Source organism: Salvelinus alpinus, chromosome 33 (genome assembly GCF_045679555.1).
Source record: "Salvelinus alpinus chromosome 33, SLU_Salpinus.1, whole genome shotgun sequence".
Lineage (NCBI taxonomy): Eukaryota > Metazoa > Chordata > Actinopteri > Salmoniformes > Salmonidae > Salvelinus > Salvelinus alpinus.
Genome location: NC_092118.1, coordinates 23,188,180 through 23,201,998, shown reverse-complemented (window position 1 = coordinate 23,201,998; position 13,819 = coordinate 23,188,180). Strand labels below are relative to the sequence as shown.

General features: G+C 42.5%; 1 protein-coding gene across 13 annotated transcripts in view; it reads right to left on the bottom strand.

Annotated features, from left to right (window-relative positions):
* plekha7b (pleckstrin homology domain containing, family A member 7b) overlaps positions 1–13,819 on the bottom strand; it is a 173,839-nt gene that overhangs the window by 158,857 nt on the left and 1,163 nt on the right. For 2 of the 13 annotated variants that reach the window (XM_071380871.1, XM_071380872.1), the window contains exon 1: positions 1,466–2,551. The exons of 6 other annotated variants lie outside the window; for them this stretch is intronic. In XM_071380871.1, coding sequence (XP_071236972.1) covers positions 1,466–2,205 — 740 coding nt within the window. In that variant the 5' untranslated portion in view covers positions 2,206–2,551. Of the gene's footprint in view, positions 1–1,465; positions 2,555–13,819 lie in introns of those variants that run through there. 5 more of the 13 variants (XM_071380874.1, XM_071380875.1, XM_071380870.1 and 2 more) reach the window with 4 other exon arrangements.

The window sequence follows — 13,819 nt, the reverse complement described above, 5'->3', positions numbered from 1 at the left end:
ATGTGAACAGCAATATTCAATCACAAAATCCACAGTCACTAACTGGTACAGCCCATGATCTTATAAACTCTACGATTTCACGTATACTGGAGGCGAGCTGTACCCTGTGAGATCCAAAAACCAGCTAGGACTGAACTTCTCAAGCCCTGTCAGAGGCAAAGCCCCAGGCATTATGGGCTCTAGCTGGAGGATCATTTGAGGGATATTTTCAGGTTGGACGACGTCCCCAGTGTGATGACACACATACAGAAGGTCTATAGCATCAGACACGTTGATTTACACTACAAACTGAGAAACACACTCCTACACTTGACAGAGAATTTGAGGAATCCAACCTTAACCAGTAATAAATGCAATATAGAATAATTAATTTCCATAGTGTGACAAATGTCTAGGATTTAACAACTAAGACAAATTCATGGAAATTGCTGCCCAAGTCTTTCACAGTTATCAAATCAAGCCATTAAAAGGGCAAGAACAGACACAAAAGGAAAAGAATAGACACCACAGAACAGAGACAATACAACACACAAACGTCGGAACATTTTGCAAATGAAACTTAAATCCATGAAGCATGCAGAAGGGATGTTCAGTGTTACACGGAGCTCGGGTTGGGAGAGTGAAAATCTCAGCGCCAGAATTTCCATTTACAAAACAGAGGAGCTTGGAAGCCCATCAGGAGATTCCAGTCAATCCCACACTTCCAAACCAAACACTGGGAATTCTGCATGGGGGCTCAATGACAACACTATATTGCTTAATACTGCAGGTCAGGTTCATAATCATCGTTCTCTTACACTGACTTTCTCTTGTTAATAAGCATTTGCTCATTCCTCCCTCTGTGCCAATCAAAACTTTTCCTGTCTGAGAAATTAGGGAAACTGCAGCATATTTCTGCAGTGTCTCCACTCCAAGTGTCTTTCTGACAGAATGCGGCAGGCAGGCAGGCAGGCGGGCGGGCAGGCAGGCAGCCGAGGAGCTGCTGTCATGTGAACTTAATCAGTAGGAACAGACCCAGTGTTTTCCCTCCAGAGGGGCATTGGAAACAACTCTGAGGTGCACAGGATCCTCCCTCTACCTCATGAAGAGAGAGACAAATGATAAGAGACCAACCACAAGCATTCCACAACTCACAAACTATTATCCACCTCAGCTGTTTTTCCCTCAGCCAACTTCCTTCCCAAGAGATACTGCACATGCAAATACAATAAGTATACCAAACATTAAGAACACCTTCCTAATATTGAATTCCCTTTTTGCCCTCAGAACAGCCTCAATTCGACGGGGCATGGACTCTCACCTGGATGCACCTGGTCAGTCTGTCATGGAATGAACAGGTGTTCTTAATGTGTTGTATATGCAGTGTGTCAATGCTTTATCTTTCAGCCTACAATAAAAGTGTATACATTTTCAAGGTGTTATCTATCATAATATATTTTACCAACCCAATCTTCTGAGGCATTACCTTGCACCTTCTTCTTCTATAGTTTCCTCCCGGTCTTCTTCCATGTTGACCTCCCTGTCTTTTTCTTCTTCTATGGTCTCCTCCCTGTCTTTTTCTTCTTCTATGGTCTCCTCCCTATCTTTTTCTTGTTCTATGTTCACCTCCCTGTCTTTTTCTTCTTCTATGTTCACCTCCCTGTCTTTTTCTTCTTCTATGTTCACCTCCCTGTCTTTTTCTTCTTCTATGTTCACCTCCCTGTCTTTTTCTTCTTCTATGTTCACCTCCCTGTCTTTTTCTTCTTCTTCTATGGTCTCCTCCCTGTCTTTTTCTTCTTCTTCTATGGTCTCCTCCCTGTCTTTTTCTTCTTCTATGGTCTCCTCCCTGTCTTTTTCTTCTTCTTCTATGGTCTCCTCCTTGTCTTTTTCTTCTTCTTCTATGGTCTCCTCCCTGTCTTTTTCTTCTTCTATGGTCTCCTCCCTGTCTTTTTCTATGGTCTCCTCCCTGTCTTTTTCTTCTTCTATGTTCACCTCCCTATCTTTTTCTTCTTCTATGTTCACCTCCCTGTCTTTTTCTTGTTCTATGGTCTCCTCCCTGTCTTGTCTGGCAGCCTCCAGTTCATGTTCAGCCAGGCATTTAGCCTCCTGACCAAGAGGTATGCAGCTGCAGCAGGATCCCATCCTGGCCCCACTAGCCTCTCCTCTGCTGCCCTGCTGCTGGCCACCCTGCTCTGTCTCTGACCATCTGGACCATGACTGGCCCATCCTCTATAATGTAGCTCACCACAGGAAGAAGATTGTCTCATCTCTGCCCTGACAACTGTTAATGTATTCATTGCAGGCTCCACAGTTAAATATATCAAAAGTCCTTTTGGTGAGTGATGGAATGCCTGTTTCCCAGCTCTGCAGTACATAGCCACCCACTGTATCAGCCCCTCAATCCACTCTTTGTCCTGCTCCCTTTCATTCAGTGCAGTGTTATACCCCCAACCCTGTCTATGTTCTTAAACTGCCATCACCCTAATCTGTCACCACGAACATGACGTTGACATGACAGCTGTGTTTCTAACGCCTTGGCCTTGAGTGGCTGTTCAAACCATTACACAGGTTAGGACAAGATGAATGTGGAAACTGGAGACCTGGATGGACATTTAGACATGACACCAGTGTATTTGTGACTAATGACAAAACAGCAGTACAGTATAAGTATACAAAACAGTATAACAGTATAAGTATAAGTACAGTATAAGTAAACAAAACATCTATGGCTCTTTGAAAAGCGCTTTATAAAACCTATCTATTATGTACTAGTATTAACTTTAACCTGTTAATAATCTGCCCTTGAGCAAGACACTTAACCCTAATTTCTCCACTTGTACATGCAGTGAAACAGGACAAATATAAGCACCCCCTATTTGATATGTCATTTCTTTTAGAATGGATCCTGGCATAACTCCAGACAGACTACGTGCTCAGGGGCAGTGTTAAGCTAACACATTGTTTCCTCTCCCACAGATTAAATGATTCATTCTGCAGCAGGTAAAGTATTCTCAGAGAGGAGAGCACTATAGCCCCTGTACCACTGCTGCAGCCCCACTGCAAACAGCTTCTGTCAAAACAGGAAATCATTAAAAATTATTGTCACGGCCTCTGCCTACTGCCTCCAAAAATTCAGAATAATCACTACACCCCCATTCTCCAAACATCAGGGAGGGAGAGAGCCAGGGAGAGAGGGCCAGAACACAGGAGGGCATGACTATCCTGCCTCTCCTCTCATCACACACACAATGCTAGAGCTGTCAGTTCAGCCCACACAAGGACTGTCAAAGTGCTTCTGAGTTTTCAACAGCATTACGTGAAAGTTGACCAGCTACGTAAGAGACGTATTTGTTTTGATTATGATTTAGCTGAGTGATTAAATACTGTATCACCTAACAGATCCAAGTATGTATTTGGGGATGGAAAAGTGACTGCCTGTTGGTGCTGCTGATACCATGGTGGTGAGTGGCATGCAGGTGAATGGAGGTTGACACACAATGCAGAAGAGCCCAGTCATTCACTGATTACAGCCTTCAGCATGGCAAGGAGCGATTCCAGAGTGTTTGGAGAGCTTGACATACACACTGAGGGGGGCTAGACAAAGAGAGGAGACAAAACCCTCTCAGAAATACTAATGTCAGGTGAAGGTCACCGCATGGTCTTAACAAACAGCTGAGAGAGGAGTAGGACAAGGACTGTTATTTACACACTGGATCAGACAGACAGCACATCTCACCAACATGCTGAAGTGTGAGAGACAGGGTGTGAGGATTCTTTGTAGCCATCATAGCCAATGTATACAGAGATGTTTGTGTACTTGGAAACAAATAGAAATGACAGCTTTAAGCCACCCTGCAGTCTGACCTCTCATAGATGCCCTGGGCTGAATGAAACAGCCACATGGTTGAGCAGTGGGAACTGTGGAATTCCACTTCTCAGCATGAAACCACTAAACACCACTACCGGTATGTAAGAGTGGGTAGCAGTATAGTTTCAGACTAGCCAGAGAAAAGACTATGAAAACTGTAGGTTGTTGGCCCGAATCCCAGGGGGGCATACTGCTTCATATAACCTGGAATAAAATACCTTCACAGAAAGAGGATGTTTACTCTGTGGTCAATCTTTCTGCATATGAGAGAAGATGAACAGCTCTTTGAATGGAGTTTTCAACTTTATATTAGTTTCAATGGGATAACAGCAGTTAAACCCACCTCCAGCCTACTGCATTGAGAGCAGCTTGGCTAGGGCTGGGGCTGATACAGGGAGGTCTGTCTGATTGGTATTCAGTGGCATGCTTCTTATCACTCCCCCGTCATCTCTCCCTCTGCCACTTGACACAGAAATATCTGAATTTCAATCAATTCCCATCTAATTCCATAGTACTTGGAGCAAACATGACATTAATGGACAAATTCAATACTGTCCAGACCATCTTACCTACAGTACATCCACCTGAGGGAATCAGGACTTAGTTCTGGGTGGTCAATTGAACTGTTATGATGAGGCCATAATGATTAAAGTAATGAAAGTGCATTCAGTGTCTGTGGTGAATATAGGCTTTCTAGGAAAGCACACCAGACCTGCCAACACTGAGTCATAACAAAGACAGAAATGACAGCCGTCAACACGTTGCTGTAAGAATAAAATAGAAGTGTGTTTCCTTAGAATTAACTTCCAGAGAGACTCAATGACTATTTTTCTTCCTGTGTCACCAGGATGAAAGGAACAGTTGGGGATACACTTTAAAAAGGAAGTCTGTCAAAAAACAACTATTTTAAAAACCGATCCACTAGGGTCAAGCAGCCCCAGTGAAAAGAGAAGTACAAAGGACGGCTAAAGTTCTTCCACTCTCTGTGGCAGTTTGAAAGTCAGCATTGAATATCAAAGGTATTTTTGGCAGTTTCAAAAGCACTCAAGAGTTGAATACAGGTACTGGTGTAACTGTCAAAAACTATTGAATTTGCTAAACTTGACTAGGTTTGCTGAGCAGATTAACCTTGTCATCTGCATTGATGGAGATGATCATTACCATTCAAACACATGTTCCTTCAGAACAAGGGGATCTTGGTATGCTGAGGCCAAAGGTCAACTAAAGCATTGTGACGTTAGTTTGTAGCCTTCCTTCACTTGGCAACTTGGATCTCTGCACCAGTGAAGCGTGGATTTGTTGTATGCAGAAAGAGAATGCTTTATTAGTGGAGCCTAGAGATGTAGGGAAACTGAGCTGCCTTTAATCTCCATTTAAAGTGTTTTGCTTCACTTCACGGCTAATTAACTCATTCTTCCCAGAGTGCCGTTATACCACACAACAGACAATACCAATTAGAAGACTGGAGGGAGGTGGCAAATAAACACAGAGATCTGAGATAAATAATAAAAGATTGATGGAACCATCATTTCTTATTAAGAACAAAAATGGAAGGATATAGAAGAGAGGGAGTCTGTGTGTGTTTATGGAGTCTGTGTGGGTCTATATGGATATCGTACACTTCCCCCTGTCAGTCCCACAGGTTTGCAAACCCCAAACAACAATAGCAACATTGTCCCAACAGGACACCATTGTACCTCAATTGGATCATTTCTCCCCTGGGGGAGCTATAGAGTTGCACTTTTCCCAAAGCATTGACTGCTCCAGCTATACGTTTTCTGGGGGGATAACTGGGAAAACCACTTCACAGGCTCTAGTGTAGCTACTTAAAACCAAGTGAAAGAACATTCATATCTTCAGAGTAGATTTTATCAAAAATAAATACCTCTCTTAGTCTGAGTAGAAAGAATTCTAAAGAAATGCAAGTCAGGAATATAGTGCCAGATTAAAGTAACAGCCAAAGAGCCCTGGTCCACTCTGAGACAGGAGAGGTTATCTAACTAACCCACCATGTTAGAGAGCACTAGGCAGACCTCCATTCCTCCACTGGCCTACATGTAAATTAATGTGAGTTTTACTACGACCGCGCTGCCTGTCTCAACAATCCCTTCTTTGTACTCTAGCTCCGCTGGTTTCCACCAGCAACCCGCTACACAACCAGCAGACCGTTGTCACGGCAGCGCCATGTGGACTTGGATTCCGCTCAGCCTGTCACAGCATGCTCCCTGGACAGCAGGGGGAGGAGGGAAGGGGGGGGGGACCCCAAAAACCTATACAGACAGCTCCATCCAATGATTATGGGAGACTTCAACCTAAAGTGCTACTGTTTGGATGAAACCTCAACCACATCTATGTCAGTCATGGAGTAAATATGACTGTGGTTAGAAAAGAGTTTCGCTTTTCGACAGGGGCTATCAGTCATATAAAGCTCTACTTCACAGTTGACTGTCATATTTCTGAGAGACTGGAGGTTTGATGAATTAACCAGCCCATGCCTCCACTCATGGTGCTTAATTAGCTGAGTGCTGGGTGACCGGGCAGGCAGGTGGGCTATGCATTCAACGACTCACCCATAATTACCTTAAAGACACATGGGACAAATGTAGAAAAACCTGTCGCCGTCCAAGATGGCAGTAAATCAAATTAAGCTCTGATGTGGCCGGTCCACTGTGAAGTATTGAAGAGCCCACCATTAGATGAAAATAACAGAAGCCACATCAGCAGAAATGAATGATTCCCCAATGAGGGATAATAAAGAGGCCAAGCACATCACAAGGACAAACTCAACATCTCTCATTGGCTCTTCCAAGACATGAACACATGTTCATATTAAATGGTTAAAGAAATTTTTAAAAAGTCCTTGGTTGCACATGTAGTTACTTGGAATCTACAGTTCCGGACCTGGTGTAATTACATGCAACTACATTGCAGTAACTAACTGATTTGATAAACTTTAGGTAAAGTAGCAGTAGAGTGGAACAAAGAGAACACTTTTTCTGTTCTGAACTTGGGAAGAGTGTCAAGTTTGAATTGTGTTGAAACCACAGCCATACTTTATGGGAATTCTAATGTGAGAAGAGGGTTGTAGGACAGTCGGGACTTGGCCTGTCCCTGTCGTCTGTTTGGTTCTCAGAAATCTGCTGTTACCTAACCCACCAATGTTAAAACAGCACAATGACAAAGACACAATGTCCAGCTAGAGCCAGAGAAGAAGACCAAAACAGGATCCTTGCTTCCATCAAGTCATTTCAGCAACAAATAACCAATTGATTTTACAGCCAGGCTGACATTTGGGCCATCATACATCTCCGGGTTGGCCTGTTGTTCTCTTTTCTCAGAGGCCAGAGAGACGGGCACAATGACTCCCTTCATGCAGCAAACAATCAAAGTGTCAGCTATAACAAATTTCTACAATCATTTTCTTTGCCCTTTTAAAAACGCACATGTCTGAATGCCAGCTTCCTGCCTCAGTTGTTTCTATAGTGTTTACATAAGGTGCGTTGAATTGTCTGTGTTACGAGTCCTCCATCTCAGAGCAACACATTTCCAATGCAACATAGGGAGGAAGACAGCGGCACAGACAATCTGAATCTATCTTGCACTGGGCTGTTTAGTTGGCAGGACATGGATATCAGTGCCTTGCACACAGGTTGGTGTGTGCTGTGCTGAATGAGTTATACTCCCACGGTCCCACTGGACTGAGTCTGTCTGAGACTACTGAGGAACACAGCAGACTTGAATGGGCATCAACCCATCCACACCAGTGTTGCTAAGCACTAGAAAGCATCTGTCTGCAGCCACAGAACACTTTCATTAGTAATCAATGAGTTATTAATTAGTTATTACAACTGCTTTGAGTCAGGAGATATTAACAATATTAACACAATCGTGTTATACTGATGCTCATGTTTGTGCTGTGTGCTGCTTGGAACAGACTTTGTTTGCTCCCAATCATTTCCTACATTCAACAAACTATTCACAAAAACAAGAATACAACCATAGCAGTAGAAAGCACTTTATGGCAGGCTCTCTGACTGGGGCAAGTGAGGCAAACTAAAAGGGGCATGACTGTGGACAGAGTTGCCAGTGTTTTCCAAAAGTACATAGAGTAGCCAGACAAATAGAAAAAGTAGCCAGCCAGACGCTCAACATTTTTTGCCGAAAGAGCTCTATTTTTGTGGCCTGATTCCATTTGAAATACACAGGAAAACGATTGAATACTTTATTGAATTTACCTCCCAGATTGTAAAAATGATTTGTGGTATTGTGTAGAAAGACATGACTTTACAATTGAAATGACTGAAAACATATGATTTCAGTGTATTGTTAGTTGTTTTGGACATTGTCTAGGTCTTTGTAACGATCTTGAGACGACAAACGCTGGGAGACGGGAGGCAAGTACAAGGTGAGGATTTAATAATAAATAGACATGAAACAAAGCAAAAACAGCGTCTGGACAAGAGAAACAAAAAAACATCAATGCAGACACGGGGATGAAACTGAGGAAATGACAGATATAGCAGAGGCAATCAATGAAATGATGCAGTCCAGGTGAGTCCGATGAAGCGCATAACAATTGTGTCAGATGTGCGTAATGATGAGCAGCTTGGCGGCCTCGAGCGCCAGAGAGGTGGAGCGGGTGCAGACGTGACAGTCTAGGGCTAGGCCTAGATGATCAGGACTATTTTCTAAGTAAGAGAACATTAAACCTTTTAAACATTTAACCTGTCTCTTGAGATTGAAGTCTTATTTACAGCTTTACTGCAATATATGCCATAATAATGTTCTTCAAAATATACATTTTATTAAAACAAAAACAGAGTAAATAAATTAAAAGGTTGTTTGTCCAGGTTTTTCACAGTTTTAGGTTTTTGCTCTCAAAATCACACTTTTTTTATTAAAATTAATTAATTGGAGTTCGAAATCCACAACAATGTTTAAACCACATCAGGAGAACACTTTTGAGGTCTGGGAAAAAACGGAGACACTCAGATTTTGGGGTGTAATTACCCTTTAATTACAGTGTGCACCTAGCAAGAGGTTGTTGTTTAGATGTTTTTGTAGCAAACGTGATGAGTTTGCAAAACAAATACCCATCGGATCGATACAAATAATTATGATATCATTCTGCCAGGTAAGAATATGCTACTTTGTAGTTAACATTTCATGTTTTTTGGGAAAGCCTTTCCATCTACCAGAAGACTGTTTTCATTAACATCATCGCTAATGGCTAGACTCACGCAACGTACACAGGGGTAAGCATGGCACACCGGTATTTGGAGAGTTTCTCTCATTATGCAGATCTTCTCAAGATCTGTCAAGTTGGATGGGGAGCGTCGCTGTACAGCTATTTTCAGGTCTTTCCAGAGATGTTTGATCGGGTTCAAGTCCGGGCTCTGGCTGGCCCACTCAAGGACACTCAGAGAATTGTTTTCCGAAGCCACTCTTGCATTGTCTTGGCTGTGTGTTTCGGGTCATTGTCCTGTTGGAAGGTGAACCTTCGTCCCAGTCTGTGGTCCTGAACGCTCAGGAGCAGGATTTCATCAAGGAGCTCTCTGTACTTTGCTCTGTTCATCTTTGCCTTGATCCTGACATGTCTCCCAGTCCATGCCGCTGAAAAACATACCCACAGCATGATACTATCACCACCATGCTTCACCATAGGGGTGGTGCCAGGTTTCCTCCAGATGTGAAGTTCAATCTTGGTTTCATCATGGTCAGAGTCCTTAAGGTGCCTTTTGGCAAACTCCAAGCGGGCTGTCATTTGCCTTTTACTGAGGAGTGGCTTCCGTCTGGTTGCTCTACCATAAAGGCCTGATTGGTGGAGTGCTGCAGAGATGGTTGTCCTTCTGGAAGGTTCTCCCATCACCAAAGGGGAACTCTGGAACTCTGTTAGAGTAACCATCGGGTTCTTGGTCACCTCCCTGACCAAGGCCCTTCTCCCCCGATTGCTCAGTTTGGTCATTTCTAGGAAGAGTCTAGGTGGTTCCAAACTTCTTCCATTTAAGAATGATGGAGGCCACTGTGTTCTTGGGGACCTTCAATGCTGCAGACAATTTTTCAAACCCTTCCCCAGATCTGTGCCTCGACACAATCCTGTCTCGGAGCTCTACGGACAATTCCTTCGACCTCATGGCTTGGTTTTTGCTCTGACATGCACTGTCAACTGTGGGACGTTATATAGACAGGTGTGTGCCTTTCCAAATCAAGTCCAATCAAATTTGCCACAGGTGGACTCCAATCAAGTTGTAGAAACATCTCAAGGATGATCAATGGAAACAGGATGCACCTGAGCTAAATGTTGAGTCTCATAGCTAAGGGTCTGAATACTCATGTAAATAAGGTATCTGTTTTTTAGTTTTTATACATTTGCAAACATTCCTAAAAACCTGTTCTTGATTTGTCTTTATGGGGTATTGTGTGTAGATTGATGAAGGAAATAAATAATTGTATCAATTTTATAATAAGGCTATAATGTAACAAAATGTGGAAAAGGGAAAGGGGTCTGAATACTTGCAAATTCACAAGCATCATGCTCTATTCTCTCTGTAAGAAATTTGACCGCAACCGGAGATCTGTATATGAGGAGATGCTCATGTCTCCACCCTAACAATGGGAGTAGTTGTCCCAAAGGCGGGAAGACAGGCGACAAGCTTAGGTCCAAAATAAGCCCACAGACATGCATTGGGGTGGTTTTGGACAGATTTTGGTGACAGTGAAACCTCTCCCTTCGCCTCTTCCTCTCTGCTACGTTTCCCCATTATTGCTTGCTTTCTGACTGACAGGCACCGATCCTATCAATAGATCGCTAGAAGATGCATATCGTTCATTCTAGCGGGAGAGGGCTCGACAGACTAGCGAATTGAAACTGTTAAATGAAAAGTAGCCTAGTTAAAATGAAGTGGAAAATGTAGCCGGCTGAAAATGAGTCTGTAACCGGCTAATAAGCTGACAGCCGGTGCTAATGGAAAACACTGATTCAAAGACAGTACAGTATGAAGGCTAAAACTGCTTCTCCAATAGAAATTGGCTAGCTAAGCTCATGCGTAGAAAAACGTCATCGGGTCTAACAGTCGTTTTGCGCCAAACTCTGCATGTGCAGGATGTCAAATCAAAGGCACTCCTTCGATATAAAGTTGTTTTTGACGAAAAAGAAAATGTGTCAATTTATCTAACTACTGATGACATTGGCTCGAATCTAGGTTGTGCTGCTAGATTTTGAGAAAATTAACAACTAAGGAAGAATTTTTCACTTCTCAAACCCCGGCCTGGTCTGTTTGGTCTGTTTCACAAGTGTTCCCGGAAGTCCCGCGATGTTGCGCCTCTGGGTTTAATAACTCTGTGAATGAGTTGCTACCCACCAGAAACCACCAATGGTGGGAGGGGTCCTCCTTCCATTGGTTCACAATGAGGGACCACTGCTCATGCATTCTCTATGTCTACACTTGCTTTACAGTATCAATCAATCAGATGTATTGTTAACTTGATTAATCAGTTCGTTTTCAGAGTGGTCTGTTATCTGCTCTGTGTGTTTCTCCCTTTTCCAGGGACCCATCTGCTACACACTGGCAGCCAGAGCCTACAGAGTTGATTCCCATCTACAAACATGATGTGAAACACTGCAGAAGGAAATACCCAGCTAGATAATGCAAATGGCTCTCTACTGAGTGTCTGGGTAAACAAATAAAATACTGTAGAGAGAGTGAGCGGTTTAATGTTACTTCTACAAATATAGCACAGCCTGGTAGTAGCCAAGAGAAAGGCAAAGACTGACAGAATGCTCTGGTAGATATGGTGGACTGGTTTTTGGGAGCCATAATCCTTTTATGGATGGAGAAAGTGTGACTTTGGGGATCCTGTTCTCGCTGCCTCAAGACTGTAATCATGCTATACATCTCTGTCACCATATGGTCACAGACACACAAGCCCCTCTCCTGCCCCTTCCCCAGCCACACACAGCTAATGGAGAGAGTAGAGGTCTTGCGTATTGGAGGGTGTGAGCTGAATTTCAATAGATTTCTTTCAGTCCTGCTTGGCATTGCCCTTTATTTTCTAAATGATGTGGGCAGAAAGCAAGAGTTAATTGGCATGAAACTTCAACATAGAGCATCAATATAGCCTGTCAATCTATTGTGATGTCTGTAACCAAATTGTGATACAAAACTGAACCATACATGTTCAAACACTCCATGCAGGCGTATCCGTGGGATAGATGGGAAATTACATCACATCTGAGTGTATGTGTGTGTGTGTGTGTGTGTGTGTGTGTGTGTGTGTGTGTGTGTGTGTGTGTGTGTGTGTGTGTGTGTCGTAAAGCAATCATGTGTGTGTTCAGTCCTCTCTCTTCCTCAAACACAGATGCTCTAAATAGAAAGAAAGTAAATGAAAAGTAGGATATTATCTAGCTACAGATCCTGAAGATAAGCAAACATGACCTTACTCCAAACAATATAGCAATAGGTTACGTTGGTCAAACACAATCATATTTTCATTCATCTCACCTTTGGGGAGTTCTGTCAAAATAACAAGAAATGCATTTCAAGGTGCTGGTTTATAATAGGCCTGGGTAATTTCTGTTTGAAACCTAAAGTAAGCATAGGCTACTGATGCATACGTTAGCCTAAAAGTGTAAAGACAGCAGTCTATGATTTTACAAAACTATAGATAAATTACTTAATAAATCATATTAAAATGGTCCTGAAAAATACAATTAGTGGTTGGCAATCAGTGGAGGCTCCTCAGAGGAAAAAGGGGAGGACCATCCTCCTCAGTGAATTTCATAAAAATAAAAATGGTAAAACATTAAAAAAGTTATACTAAATATAATCATGTCACCAAATAATTGATTAAAAAACACTATTTTGCAAAGAAGGTCTACAGTAGAACCATGCTGTAGCCGGAGGACAGCTAGCTTCCGTCCTCCTCTGGGTACATTGACTTCAATATAAAACCTAGGAGGCTCATGGTTCTCACCCCCTTCCATTGACTTACACAGTAATTATGACAACTTCCGAAGGACGTCCTCCAAACTATCAGAGCTCTTGCAGCATGATCTGATATGTTGTCCACCCAATCAAAGGATCAGATAATTAATCTAGTACTGAAAGCATAGGCAAGCTAGTACTGCAGTGCAGAAAATGTGGTGAGTAGTTGACTCAGAGAGAGAAAGACAGTAGTTGAACAGTTTTGAACAAAATAACTTATTCCAAAATGAAAGAGAAGCAAGAGAGAAATAGAGAGAGATTGTCATTTTAATATTTTTTCACTTTCAGTTTCACTTAAAGTTACTTAGCTAGCAAATACAGCTAGCTAGTTTAGCCTACTGGAACACCCTGCTCAAACAGAGGGATGCTATGTTAGCTATCTGGCTAGGACTTTCCAACACATGGAACTCTTCCAAGTCAAGGTAAGCTTTTGGTTTTACTAATTTAATTCCAGCGGGGCCCACCGGTGTAACTGCTTACTGACTGTACACTGTAACGTTACTGTATTATTGTAGTGGGTTTACTAACGTGTTAGTTCTATTAGCTATGCTGACTATGACGTTACTTTAGCTAATATGTGACAACGATGTTGCTGTGTGTAGCGGTTTGGCTTGATGTGCTGTGCATTGAAGTCCAGAAGCAAAGGGAAGAGGTGAGAGGAGAGCGCATAGATGCTAGAATGATTACAATGTGGCTGCTATGTAAGTGAACTGTGTTTACGCATGGTTAGGGGTGTGTGTATTCATTCCCCCTATTCTGTTGAAAAAAAAATCTTAAACGGAAGCAAACTGAACAAAACAGGGATAAACATACCTGAATTTGTCCAATAGAAACTCTAGTTTGCAACTGTTGGACTAATGATTACACCCTATATCAGCAGGCAAGAGTGTGCAAGGCTGTATTGAATGTCACTGTCTGTAACCTCAAATTTGTCTCTTGACCTGTGTGCTTGCACCTATGTTGTAAACTTTCATTCATAGGCTACATT